We start from the raw sequence: 14,015 nt of genomic DNA, 5'->3' as shown, positions 1-14,015 counted from the left end.
TTTACGTGTACCTCGAGCACAGGTGGCTCACGGGAATGTAATCATCACTTCCGGTTGGAGTTAATTTCTTCCGGTCTGGTCTCTTCATTGAACAGCGAAAGTTCATCTGCCTGAGCAACTTTTCCTCTGTTTACAAGGTAAGAGGGAATGGCGGAGAAAACATCTGAGTTCAAAATCGTGATTGTCGGAGGATCTGGAGTTGGAAAGAGTTCTGTTATTAATAGTTTTTGCGGCAATATCGTGGAAGAGGACTTAGAAGGTAAGATTATACCAAAAAAAAAAAAAAGACTTCTTTTTTAACATCGCAGTGTTAATTGTCGGTAAGATCAGTCGATGACAAACCAGTTTAGGTATCGTTCAGGACAAACCTTAAAGATTAATGGTAAATTCAATGATGAAAATGAAAAAACAATGTAAGATTTGATCTTAATTTCGACGCGATTTAAATTCCCTATGGATTCCCAATTGATTTTTCGATTTTGATACAAAAACGAGTGCGATCGAAGAGATAAATTTAACACCACCTGCCGTCTCTTTTCCATACACTTGAGAATTTTGAAATTTAAACGAGTGATTTCTGTAATTTCCACTGAGTGAGGAATTTTAAATGAGTAAATACAGGAGCCCATTACCTTGTAAATGTAACAGGGATAACAGAATTTTCCAGAAAGGGAGTCCTACATTAGAATCTTTCTGCATGTTGGGAAAAACCACACCTGTACACCACGAAAATTTGTTTGTTTTGCTTTTTTGTTCTTTTGTGTGCGTGTTTTTAAGGCTAGTACAGGCTAGCGCGAGGCGAGCGCGGATGGCGTGCCACGCCCCCTTGCGTTTGATTGCGCTAACTTGAAAAACGCCAAAAAAAAAAAAATGACGCCTGTTCTGCTGGCTGGAAAAAGCCAAGTTGAATTACTTTTATTAATTATCACTTTCTCTCTGAGGGAGGGACGGGTCATCCAGCACCTCTTGAGCGATGCCCATGATAAAGCAGATAACTCCTTTTATCTTCTTTCTTCCTCCTGTCCTCCATGAAGAGAACTGCATTGTTTCCTCTTTTTTTCGTCTTATGAAAGCCGATGACCAAGTGCAAGTGGTTGCAGATCAGCAAGTTGTAACAAAGAGGATGGAGGTGCAGGGCAAGGACATTTGTCTGAAAATAGTGTAAGCTATTTTAACATACTATTCTGGTATAGACTTCTCTAAGGATTGATAGTTTACTTCCCAAACTTTCTATTTCTCTTTTTTTTTAAGCAAAAATTATCCTGACTTATCTAGCTATACCTAACCCACTCACTTATTCAGTGCCTTGACCTTAACTGTGCACTGTCTATCGTTCTTTTACACAGGTGCATCTCACATGTACAATTAATTACTACTTTCCACAATTATCACATTTTCGATGTCATCAGACCGTAAATGATTACAATTTTATTTGTAAGGAACATGAATACTCTCAGGGTAGATAGCCCATTAAGATTTTCCAGGTGAAACAACGATTGCTAAATTGCTCTTTTGAATTTTCTTTTTTTTTTTGCTTTCCTGTAGTGATACAGCAGGATCTGTGCTGGAAAACCAGAAATCTACAAAGGCGCTCTATAAAGGGGCCCAGGTTAGTTTACTTAATCAGTCATATTGTCTTTGAGGAACTTTCTGTAACTTTTAACAATTCACAGCTGAGATGAAAAATATGACTGAGAAGCTGATTTTCTGCCTTTCACCTCCTTATGATCAATTAATCATAAAACTGATAAATTCAACTGACAGTGACAAAACAAACTTGTGAAGACTGAAAATCACTGACTTATGATTTGTCATGTCATAGGGTATCATGGTCATATATGACGTCACCCACAAACATTCATTTGATGATGTTCCAAAGTTGCTGCAGGACATAGATGAGGTAATTACTGATATCTCAAGAGAAATATTTAGGTGAACATTTCAAACTGATTATGTTTTATTTTTTTGAACGAACGATTGCTGTCCAAAAAAACACCCTTTTGAAGAGGCTAAGTGCCAAAATTGTCTATCCTGCGTTAGGACTCAAGACCCCTGGAACAGTTTGGCAGCATATACCTAAGTTGGTAAAAAAAAGGATGCCCTTCTCCGCCCATTTTTAGCACCCCAACCGCTTTTGCACACCTTGTACTTATTAGCTAGATGAAGAACTGTCTCTTCTCAATGGAATAATATTCTATTCCATTTTTAGCACCTCAACTACTTTTGCACAACTTGTTCTTGTTAGCTAGATGAAGAACTGTCTTGTCTCAATGGAGTAGTATTCTATTCAGTTGACTAGCCTTAGGCTAATAGAATACTACTACGAAATTATCAAATATACGAGGTATAATTGTAACATCATTTCTCCCTGATAGCATCGTGAGGGTGCTCCTGTGGTGTTTGTCATTGGAAACAAGTGTGACTTGGAGGACAGAAGAGTAATCTCCATAGAAACTTTGGAGGGGGTAATTTTGAGGAGATTTTATAATAGATATTTTCTATGTATATTAACATTTTGTTTTATTTGTTTGACAACTTTCTATCTTACAATTGGCTTTGAGTCTACAGCATAACCGTTCGCAAAGACATTTATCGTATTAGTTCAATAAAAATAAAAGTTGCAAGAAAAACGAAAACATATGAAAGGGCTAATTCTTTTGATGCACAGTAAAAATCATTCTACAGATTTTCTTATAACATGTTTTATTACCTTGGAATGGTCTGAGGCGATGGTAAAATTTGATGGTTGAACAGTATTATGTCTTATGAACGATGTCCTAAAGCAGCATATTGAACTCTGAGCAACCCTCCCTCCCCTCCTTCTCAAAAACCAGTCCTGTTAGTTGTAAAATATGCTGGAAAATCTGAGTAACGGTAACGAGGTACTGGTAACGAGTATTTTAAAAATATCTTGAAAACTAGTGCGGTAAACGTTAGTTTAAAGAGGGAAGTTTAGTCATGTTCTGATCATATGTTTCTGTATATTTTCCTTAATTTTCATCTTTTATTCTTTTTCTGCCTTTCGCGATCGTAATAAAGACAATTTTCCTGATTCAGCTTATCCCCTAGAGGAATACGGACTGCAACTCCTTTATCTCCGATTGTACATGAAGCTACATGATGGGTTCCAAATAATGGCTTTTTTTAATTTTAAATCTAAAAGAATAAAAAAAACTAACAAATTTCTATCATCTCATTTGATCCTAGTTTGCCACAGACCATGGTGTTTACTTTTTAGAAGTCAGTGGCAATACCGGTGTGAAAGTCAAAAAAGCTTTCGATCTGATGACGGAGGAAATTCTTCTCGCCGAGAACCAAGATCAAGCTGCAGCTCACGCTAACCACTGCAATTTGCTTTGAGATATCTACCAAAAGACGCTGTATTGTAGTTTTAATCTCAACACTTCTCACATTTTAATTTCAATTTCGTTCATAATTCCTTTCCAAGTTTCTTGAACGCAGCTATACTTGTTCACATTTTTTCAAGGGTGTGGCAATCATACCCGCCTGTCAAAGTAGCAGAGGGTAAAAATCCTTCTAAAACGATTCCGGAAAACAGAAACACTGATCACATCAAAGTCGAAAATTTGCAACACATGAACTTGAATTTCTAAGCCTGTTAGAATGCGGTTTTTTATTTTTTCTTTGAGTGCCTTGGAAAATTGAAAATTTCTATGAGCACTCGCACCGTGGGTGAGAAAGGGTCGTTCTACCTGGTATAAGCAATGTAATGTGGTGACAATGTAATGAGGTGCCATTTCTCCTCTTCCTTTCAGAAGAGAAGAAGTGGTGTCCTTTGCCTGTATACACTTTTTTAATTCTCTGAGTCTGTTTGAATTCTGATACGTTTTATGAAAAACATTTTGATTGTAATAGTTTATGGATTCCATACTGAGGCATTCGCTGAAAGAGACTTGACTGTACCTTTAAAGTCTGCAATAAAGCGCTTATTGGAAATCTGTAGATAACCTTAGTTATTACCTTATGTCCATGTCAGTCCACCCTCCTCACCCTCGCTACGCCATGAGATCTCATCATGGGTCAGTCGCGCTAAGAGCTGGTTGGCGCCACCAAGAGATAGAATGTTAACTTTTCTGTATGATGGCGTAGAGGAGGGAAAGCTGGCGGAGTCTGCACTGAGAGGATACCTAATTTTCCTGTGGAATCTTTTTAACAGACAAAATTTTAGGGCATCAGGAGCCCATTACCCTGAGGGCATGTACTAAATTTCTCCACACCCCGTATTTCTCGACCGCGACCATTCTTGAAACCGAGGATACCTGTGCTGTGACCTGTGGCTTGCTTTTCTTCCCATGAATCTTTTCGGAAAGCAGGCACAAGCGGGAAGTTTAAGAATGCCATGTCAGACAGGTCTAGGTTGTATGAAGGAAGGGGATTTAATTCAATTCTTGGTATTGAAAATTACATTTTATTATTCAGAGTTGTAAATCTCTTTGCAGATGTGGGTCATGTCTTTAAGGCAACCGAATACATTGAGGTCCATGAACTCATTTACATTTCAGGTTGTTCTTTCATTTTAAAGTAGGTGTCAAACTTCCGAATTCTAACCTTTATGGCTTGGTGCTTGACTATTACATGAATTTGTGAAAAAAATTGATACTAGTTTAGTTACCGGGCATAACTGATGAACCCTGTAATCAAACAAATCAGGAACTTTTTCAGTTTGTTTCCAGTAAGGGTTACTTATAGACTGCACTTTCTTAACGTAACGAAGTCGAATAACTCAAGTGTGTAATCGTGGATTATGGCTTTTCTTATGAAACTGGTTGCTCTCAAACCCTAGACATTTCAAATTGATATGTTATCTTCAAGAATATTCACGTAGAGACAGTAAAACTACAAGAACAGTTCAATGAATTTGAGATTGCAATTGTTGTGGCTGTAATAAAGATATTTTTTGTAAACGAAGAGAAATGGCATACACCTGTAAGCATTGTGGCAAGTGTTTTGATGGGCTGTCAGGACTCAAACGACATAAAGTTATTCACTCAAGAAAAAAGCCCTATGTGTGTTCACATTGTGGAAAAGCTTTCACTGACACAAGTAATTGTTGGCAGAATAAAAGAACACAGCACAAGAAAGTAACATGGGAACACGCATACAGAAAGAAAATGCAACAAACAAAGCATTGACATTAGCCAAACAAAAGAAGGGAAAGTGAAACAAAGAGGTCTCAGTCAGAGAAAAAACCTTTGAGGAACAAAACTGCCAACAGAAAGTTGGGCAGACATAGCACAGATCTACACTGTAGTAGTTCTCACACTAAACACCAGTCACATAAACGCAAGAAGTGTGATAAGAGTTTTGGATGTGCATATAGCCTTTGGAGACATGACATTATACATTCAAACAAGAGGCCCTATAAGTGCAAGTACTGTGGAAAATCCTTTAATGATAGTGGGAATTGTCGTAAATATGGAAGACTCCATGAATCATTTAAGCAGCTCGGCAAATTTGAAAGCAAAAGAGCTAGGAATGCAAATCTAACTGTTAGTGCCTCATGCACTACATGGGCTTTTACTGTTCAGAAATGTAATGCAAGTGCGGTTGAGTCAGAAAACTGCTGGGTTTGTCAAAAATCATTTGGTAGGGAAGCACTCCAAAACCACTATGAGAAGGGTACATGCATATTTAGATTGTTATTTAGCAAATGAATGTAGAACATGATACAGCTACCAGAAACTGCTCTGTTAACTGAAACCAAGTTTTTACTCCTATAAATTGCAGTAACATTGTCAAAGAAAAATGCAATAAGGAAAAAGCCAAAATGAAAAAGTTGCTTATAAAATTATTTTCAGACCCAGAAACTCATGCCCCGAACTCGTCAAGCAGTCTGTGCCTTGGAGGTGCAGTTAACTCTGTCTTTAGAACATAGTTCACTGAAAATAGGCCTATTGCCCTAAGTGACACTATTTAACATGTGTTTTTCAATACTCTCACAACAAGGTCACAATTTTTGTATGTTTTCAATAGTTATCACAACTCTGTGACATGATGTCAAGCTCTTTCAACATGGGATAGAACACCATTAAACATTTAGAACACTGTGGAAAGTATTTCCATGAGATGTTAAGGATTCTTTTGATTGTTCAGATGATATTCTGCGCATTTTACTTTGCAAGATTATATTTTTTAAATTCTCAGATCTATCATATTGTAATGAATTTCTTGAAACTTTTTTCATATTTGCTACAATAATACAGACATGGAAGCATATCTGTTGTCTTCAGTCTTTTTCATTTTGCCACCAGAATGCTACAATCCTTGAAGATTTGTACGAGTAATAACATGATTTTGAGTGCAAATTGGTGGAAACAAGGGCAAGTCAAGTTTCCAAAGACTAAAAATTGCCCAAACCCTACATGCTTGTGCAATTTGTAGCCTTTGAAAAATTTTTGAAGTGCTTATTTACACCAAATTGCCCTTGAAATAATTTTGTTACTTGTCAATGATTTACATGAAAAAAGCATCACATAAAGTTAAGACAAATGGAATTTTGAGAGTGCGTGCATACTCTTTGTAGTTTGCACCTGTGTTACAACTTTTCACTCTTGTTACATAAAAAATGCACTCACTTTCAGTCAATCAGACATGTGTAGTTATTTCATGTATATTGTTACAGCCTTAACATGACTCAGACTGAGAAATACTGTCCTCCATAGCTAGGTTTCCATCAAGGATTATAATATTGAGAACTGTAATAACAATCTGACCAGCCAAGTAAAGTACGGGGCAGCATAAATATGTGGAAGGCAAAAGGAAGTTTGATATGTGTGTGAAGGTGGTGATTAATGTGGAAGCCTGATGCTCTTTCAGAAAGTGCTAAGAAAAAAAGGGAAGAACTTTTAATGTATGTTAAGATGGAAAAGTAAAGTCAAACTTCATGGTGGAGGTGAGTATTCCTTTACCTCTTTAAGATTGATTGTGAGGTAAATTTTCCTAACAATTCTAGTACATTCACACTGTCAATCAAACAGGTAGATTATAGAAATTAAGTAGTCACCATATTAGAGCTATTGTGTTGATATCACACTAAATATTTGAGTGACCAAAGAAATGGGTGACTGTAAAGAGGAAATTTTTCAGATCTAAGGGTGAAAGGGTGCAACTTCCTTCCCTTTATTGTTGTCTGAGAGAGATAAGTCCAGTCTAGCATTTACATATCAATTGCCTCTGATAGATCAGTCCAGTCCAGTGTTATGTAATCCTTTTAACTTCCTGAGTTTGACGCGTTGCCTAGGGCCCAGTCCCCAATGGACTTGTTCCCACTTCCTCTCCCGTCTGCTCTTAGTACGCATGTGATCTTCAGCGAAGTAGGCGGAAAGGCAATGGCGAAGAAAAGTTATGACTACCTTTTCAAATTGCTCCTTATAGGAGACTCAGGCGTTGGGAAGACGTGCATTTTATTTCGTTTCTCTGACGATGCATTTAACACGACGTTTATCTCGACGATAGGTAAGTGAAGGCGACAATGTTCCCCTGTTTAGCTGCACTACGCGTAAGCTTGTAAACTATGTAAGTGATCTAATTGATCTCGCTCTGATACTGCAAGGAGGAAAGCTCATAAGTCGTCCTGTGTCCCTCTTCTTTGTGTATTTTATTGATAGGTTTTGGTTTAATGTGCCAAGGTTTAATTCAAGCCAAAATTCAAATTGATGTAGTTTAAATTTACATCTTCAAAGCTGCTCCATCTTTCGACGCCTTTGATCTGTACTTTGGCAAGGGGCTTCTCAGAGCAAATGTGAATCATTTCATCTCAAACTCATTGGACGACATACAGCACATCAATATTACTTTGCATTTTGAAACGTTTAAGCTTTCACGAAAAGGAAAATGACAATTCACGAAAAAATTTTGCGCGGCTGATTTTCAATTGAAATGTTTGAAAACGCTTGGTAGCCACATTCTAAAGTCCGAAAGGTCACAACTATTTTAGTCTTGTTACACATCCACATTCCTTGAGCACAGACATGCCCATGTTTGCATAGGACTTGAAAACGATTCACTCTTTATTGGATGATTAAAAGGTAATTTTACCAGTTTTCTTTATTTTCGAGACAGTTTCCCCTGCAAGTGTGATAATAGCACTTCGTATTATACGGTAGTTGCTTTCGATTTGTCAACAATTCCCACAGCATTGATTTCCTGTGTCCTCGCTAACGAAGCTACACTTTCACTGTACAGTTACACGCTTCCATCTACCATTAATGTCTTCATTATCAAATCATTGCCAAAATGATTTGTCAATTTTACCAGAGAGAAAATACTTACCTCTGCTACTATCTTCGGCCAAGGAAATTAGATTAGCACACAACTTTCATTTCAGTCCATTTAATTGTGATCTTTTTTACTTTTAGTAAAGAATACTGTATATCTTTAATTCTGTAATTAGTGTTGAGGCCTTTGGTCGGTTTTATTTATTTATTTTTATTTTATTTTTTAACTTTCACTCCTTGATAAAAATTAATTTGTGAATTAAAATAATGTGCTACACACACTGAAACCAATATTTGCAGGACTCTTGTGAGTGGCCACTTTATATTCAGGTGATTCACTCTTATGGGTTTAGTAAATTGTACCACAGTGGTTAAACTCCAAAAGAACAGTGTAAGCAATCTGTAGTCAGCAGAATATGAAAATTCTGCTGTAGATATGATAACACTTGATAACAGAAATATGATGTTTAAAAAGTAGGCATGAAACAAAAGTTTTTTATTAACATGCTGTCTGTTTAATGCAAGGTCATTTTTTCTTTTTGTCCAGGATTAATTAATCTGATTTGCTGATCAACAATTTAACTATCCACATCTCACAACTCCATAGTTTTATATTTATTTAACTCTATACTGTGACCAAATATCATGCACCACAATGTATTACACAACCTCCAAACAAATGCAAAGGGATGGTGAAATACTTGATTTATAAAATGCATTTAAGAAAGAAATGGAGAGCAATCTTTAGTATATAAGTGACTCAGTTATGACAGACAACTGTAAAATTACCATGCATTATTCCTGAAATTTTTCATTCTCGTTATGTGATGGCCAATATTGGTTAAACTTTTCTGTACCGGTTATTTAATTCCAAATTTCTAGTTGTTCCTCCAAAACATTAAGTTTTGCTCATGTAAATATTTAAAATCACTTTTTTTTTAGGTATTGATTTTAAGATAAAGACCATTGAGCTTCAAGGAAAGAAGATCAAGTTGCAGATATGGTTTGTTTGCTTGTTTTGCAGTCTACTTTTAAAGCTGTGTCTACAATTCCTTACCCTATTATGAAACACTTATGGTTGAGTAATTGATTAGGGATGAATTTTAACCATCTCTGAAACTGGATTTGCATGTTGGCTGTTCAGAGGCTTTTTCCAAGCCAGCCAAACTTTGTCTATTTTACTTCAATTTCTATAAAAATGTCTTTTACATACTGCTCAACAATTGTCTATATTAGACTTTGGCGAAATAGAGGACTCTTGGTTTGAAGTTTTTAGTTTGTGATCAATTGAAAATCCCTCCTTTAAAAAAGCCACTTAAAATGTAAGGAGTTTTTTCTTACAGGAAAAAAGAAACTTTTGTGCTTCTAGAATTTTTTTGTGGGATGGAGTGGGTCTAGAAATGTATGGATGATAAAGAACTATATCTTGATTTTTTGAACAAAGGTGACATATTAATATTTCATAAACGAGGGTGAGTGTTTCATCAGGGTCTACAAACATGAGAAAACTGATGGAAGCATGTGGCCTAAGGCCAAGTGCTTTTATTGTTTCAAATGTTTGGAAATCCTGATGAAACAGGAAGCTTGAGTTTTTGAAATGGCTTCTCAAAAGGGCCTAATTTATTAACAATAACACAAAAACAGAAATACCAGGTAAATGGTCAGTTTTTGTTTTCTTTTGTTTCATTATCGCATGTGCATAGTTGTTAGTTAGTGTCATGAAAGGTGTTGTGTTTTTTGACAACTTCGGCTTTTTAATTAAAAGCAGTCGCACTTTGCATTAGTGTCCTCATTTGCAATTTTGAGAAATGGAAGAAGCAGCTATGGAAAGGTCTTCCCAGTTTTGACCACTGAAAAGTTCCAAAGAGGAAGTTTCTTTTCTCAAACATTCAAAGCCTAAAAGTACTCAGTAGAAAGATAAGTGGGCTGTTGATATTTTCTGAAATTGGCAAGCTGCGTGTGAGAGTTTGCATTCTTTTGGGAATTGATTTCCAAACACACGTGGATATCTTATCATGCGTGTTTGGATCTGTTCTTTACTGGGTGTCAAGGGGCATCCATGAGACCCAAACAAGGCTGCACAATTGGTTAATTACCTCATGCATTATTAATAAGTTTGAGAATTACTAATACAGTGCATGGTTCCTTGAACTCTCTGATCACTTTGCAGGGATACAGCTGGCCAGGAGCGTTTCCACACAATTACTACATCATATTACAGAGGAGCAATGGTGAGGTTATTCATAGTTAGGATGGTGTTGGTCTTGATAGTCCATTTTTATCTGTGATTAACAACCTTTTCATTTCCAAGAGCTGATAGACAATTGAGTCTCCTTTTAATGATATCTTAGTGATATCCCCTGGCTGATGATTTCTATATTCTCATGATCTCTTCTTTCATTGGTGATACATTGATGTTGTTGGGAGAACTTGAATTTTGATTTCCCTTGGGTGGTCCTGCAAACTGGCCAACTTTGATTGAATTTCCCTTTCATTTTCCCTTCCATTTCACAATGGAACAGAAAGTCATTAAATGAGTGGTGATTTCATTGGTGATTTATTTTTATGCAGGGCATTATGTTGGTCTATGATATCACTCAGGAGAAAACTTTTGATAACATCTCCAAGTGGCTGAGGAATATTGAAGAGGTAATATTGACAAGAAAAGTTTTCTTTTCTACTTCGGCCAAGCTTATAGCTTGTGACCCTTGTATGTAACATAGTAGAAAGTTGTTAGATAAAAGCCTGTTTTGGGCATCACTTTAGTAGACAAGGTGTAATATTAATAGCAGAAAAATCTGTAAAGGAAGTTAAACATGAATCAATAAAAAAGGGGGGACACTTGGGACAGGCCAAAGTTCTTGCTTCTTTCCATCACTTTATGTTTGCCTTTCTCTATTGGTACAGTCATGGCATGTTGACTTAGAGTTCAAGACTCAGACTGATTACTTCTTCTGACCGACTGATATGAGAAATAAAATTTTCTTGGCAATTTCAGCATGCAAATGAAGATGTTGAAAAGATGATCCTTGGTAACAAGTGTGATATGGACGATAGAAGAGTCGTTACCAAAGAACGTGGAGACCAGGTGAATTAAGTGAACAATTGGTGCATTGTATGAGGTGCACTTTTTGATATACTGTCTTTGTTTCATATTAATGCTGTCATACCCTCTTTTATTAACTTTTGAAGAAAGCTCTAAGACTACATGAAAGCCTCTATTGAAAGTAAAAATCTAATACTACTGTATTTGCATGCTCAGCCTTAATTAACAAGGAAAACTTATTTTGTCTCCTTTGTTGGAATTACACATTGAAGTGTAAGGTGTGTTGACAAAGGCTAGAAGGTTACACTCTGTGTAATCAAGGAATCTGGAAAGAATTAGTAACAACTAAAACATTTTTTGCAAATGTGCCCCAAAAAAATGACTGTGGACACCAGTGTCCATTTTTTTTTAATCATGCTGATGAACATAGATACATACTTGTGATAACACAGTATGGCCTATCATTTTCTTTGAACATTTAGGGCTTCTAAAAAAGACTTTAACTTGACTTTAACAATGATTCAACAGTGAAAATAAAAATGATATGGTTTCTGGGGCATACTTTTCTTTTTTTCATGGTATTAAAGTATTTTCCAAGAGTATTATAGTTTTTTCCAAAGGCATTTTTTGGAGAGAGTACGTCAATTAGATGTACTGCTACAGTAGCACTTGCTGAACAACACTTTTTTTTGTCATAGATTGCCAGAGAACATGGCATTCGCTTCTTGGAAACAAGTGCCAAAACCAATGTCAACATAGAAAAGGCATTCTCCACCCTTGCAGAAGATATTCTAAAGAAACAATTGACCAAAGACAACGAGGAAACTTCCCAAAACATCCATGTTAACAATACACAAGAGAAAAAGTCTGGCTGCTGTTAAAGAGAGTGTTAACAGCAGTTATATTTTTGTTAAACAATTCACTTAAAATGTACAGTTAATTCTTATGGGGAACAGTCAGTCCCTGGAACAGAAGTGTATGTAGTTTCCATGTGTGACATTAATGGAGAGGATGGACTTCCCACTTTCCTCACACAGAAAGTTTTAATTGGTGATGTAGTGTTTTGCAATCCTCTTGATGATATTGGCAAAGAGATTGATCCATGGGCTACCTATGAGAAGTTGAGTAATCTGTGTGTTTAGGGTGGGAAGAAAAGCAGTGGTAACCTTACCTTAAGTTCCAATAGATCAATTCTCTCTAGAGATTGTCACACATTCCTTTTAATGAGAATTGGATGTAAGAGGTACATTTGGTCAATATTCAAGTGGCATAATTTGTGGTGCTTCTCCATTTGTTGCAAAATAAGTCTTGGAAATCAAAATCAAAACTTTAGTTTCTCAGGATATTTGAATGAGATAGTAGCCATAAATATTATAATTCATGTAAAACATTTTTTTATAAAGTGAAGTGATTTGGTCTGAATGGTAGTTACTCTTGGATAACTCGGATATTTGGGGTAATGTAGAAGAATAGACTGCAGAAAGGGAAATTTAAACAACAACTTTCAATGGTTATGAAAAAACCTTCAGATGCATGAAATGTAATCAATTTGTATTGCCATCCACAAGGTACTGTGCTTGGAATAAATTGGCTTTTGTCCCAGTCCTTTTCTTACCAGGCAGAAGGGGTGGCATCTTTTAAAGGTGTGAGAGGGTTCTTTTAAGTACCATTAAAAGCTGGATTATAAATGCATAACTTGAAATGAGTTTTGTTGTTGGAAAAGCCAAATTGTGACGTGAGCAGGGTAAAAATAATGGATTTGGGGCAAAACATAGGAAAATTTAAGAATAGCCACAAGTGTACTATTTTTCACCTCTATGGCCTTATATTTTTATGGTCTAAGGCCATAGGTACGTTATATACGTGGACTTAGTGTGCACTTTGGATATGGTATATATCACTGAAATTCTCCGTTGGAAAGGATTGCAGGCGCTCTCCGTGTTATAGTTCTCAGGCCCTCATGAGACTTGCCGCTCGGGTTTTAAACGACATGCATTTATTTTGTCGAAAACCTACCATATTTAAAACGGAAACAATTTCAGCGTCTCAAATATTAGATCAATTTTGGTCTACCAAGCCGAAACAAAAGACACAATCACTTTGGAGGTTTCGATTAGAAGTGAGGAGTAGATCTATCAGAAAGGCAGGAAACTGATAAAGAGGGGAAATCAGTTACTGAAGCATTTATGGTCCTTGATTGGTTCTTTGGCTCGATTACCATACACTGTTCAGGAAACTAGCCTTTGCCATATAAGGCTGTACACAGCTATACAGAGCTCTACAAAGCTATACACAGCTTTACACTGCTATACACGGCCATACACAGCTATACAGGGCCATATTAGGCTATACACAGCTATAAAGAGCTAGACACGGCTATACAAAGATATACACAGCTATACACGGTTATACAGGGCTATAAACAGCTATACACACCCATACAGAGATGTGCAAAAATGGTTGAAAGAAATATTGACTTCCCGTTGCTATTCTATTGAACGCTCGTGATCGAAATCGTTTTCAATATTGCTGTAACGATTCAATTTGCATCAGATTTATTTGTTCCTGAAAGGTGGAGGATTAGGCACATCAAAAACGAAATTAAAGGCGTCCGCAATTGTGTCTTCTAGAGTAAAAATAAACTAAATAGGCTAACACCTTAATTTCCGCGGGTGTTGAGTTGAAATGGCGTTACTCTCAAAAATTATATTGTTAAACCTTACTCAGGGATC

The 14,015-nt window shown here is 36.4% G+C and overlaps 3 protein-coding genes across 3 annotated transcripts; all 3 read left to right on the top strand.

The window, feature by feature from the left end:
* The first annotated feature begins 141 nt into the window (after positions 1-141).
* On the top strand, positions 142-3,913 carry LOC131786582 (ras-related protein Rab-10-like). The gene is made up of 6 exons (XM_059103637.2): positions 142-259; positions 1,074-1,161; positions 1,546-1,609; positions 1,823-1,900; positions 2,376-2,465; positions 3,208-3,913. The coding sequence occupies exons 1-6, from the start codon at positions 148-150 to the stop codon at positions 3,358-3,360; spliced, it is 585 nt and encodes a 194-aa protein (XP_058959620.2). The 5' UTR covers positions 142-147; the 3' UTR covers positions 3,361-3,913.
* Positions 3,914-4,934: 1,021 nt separating this feature from the next.
* On the top strand, positions 4,935-5,719 carry LOC131786606 (zinc finger protein 724-like). Its single transcript, XM_066162870.1, is given in 4 exon segments — positions 4,935-5,104; positions 5,106-5,200; positions 5,203-5,672; positions 5,675-5,719. Coding segments are annotated over 4 exon segments (780 nt in total).
* Positions 5,720-7,306: 1,587 nt separating this feature from the next.
* LOC131786627 (ras-related protein Rab-10-like) lies at positions 7,307-12,885 on the top strand. The gene is made up of 6 exons (XM_059103685.2): positions 7,307-7,476; positions 9,180-9,240; positions 10,408-10,468; positions 10,809-10,886; positions 11,236-11,325; positions 11,982-12,885. Exons 1-6 carry the CDS (start codon positions 7,350-7,352, stop codon positions 12,162-12,164), a joined length of 600 nt encoding a protein of 199 aa, XP_058959668.2. The 5' UTR covers positions 7,307-7,349; the 3' UTR covers positions 12,165-12,885.
* Positions 12,886-14,015: the final 1,130 nt, after the last annotated feature.

This window comes from Pocillopora verrucosa, chromosome 2, assembly GCF_036669915.1.
Source record: "Pocillopora verrucosa isolate sample1 chromosome 2, ASM3666991v2, whole genome shotgun sequence".
NCBI lineage: Eukaryota > Metazoa > Cnidaria > Anthozoa > Scleractinia > Pocilloporidae > Pocillopora > Pocillopora verrucosa.
Note: the sequence above shows the minus strand (reverse complement) of the source record. Positions and strands in the feature narration are given on the sequence as shown.

Excerpts from the sequence above, each read along its gene's own strand:
- LOC131786627 (XM_059103685.2), top strand. The coding sequence starts at position 7,350 with ATGGCGAAGAAAAGTTATGACTACCTTTTCAAATTGCTCCTTATAGGA. Across the intron at positions 7,477-9,179 it reads GACGTTTATCTCGACGATAG|GTATTGATTTTAAGATAAAG; the intron begins GTAAGTGAAGGC and ends CTTTTTTTTTAG. Across the intron at positions 9,241-10,407 it reads AAGATCAAGTTGCAGATATG|GGATACAGCTGGCCAGGAGC; the intron begins GTTTGTTTGCTT and ends ATCACTTTGCAG.
- LOC131786582 (XM_059103637.2), top strand. The coding sequence starts at position 148 with ATGGCGGAGAAAACATCTGAGTTCAAAATCGTGATTGTCGGAGGATCT. Across the intron at positions 260-1,073 it reads CGTGGAAGAGGACTTAGAAG|CCGATGACCAAGTGCAAGTG; the intron begins GTAAGATTATAC and ends GTCTTATGAAAG. Across the intron at positions 1,610-1,822 it reads CGCTCTATAAAGGGGCCCAG|GGTATCATGGTCATATATGA; the intron begins GTTAGTTTACTT and ends GTCATGTCATAG.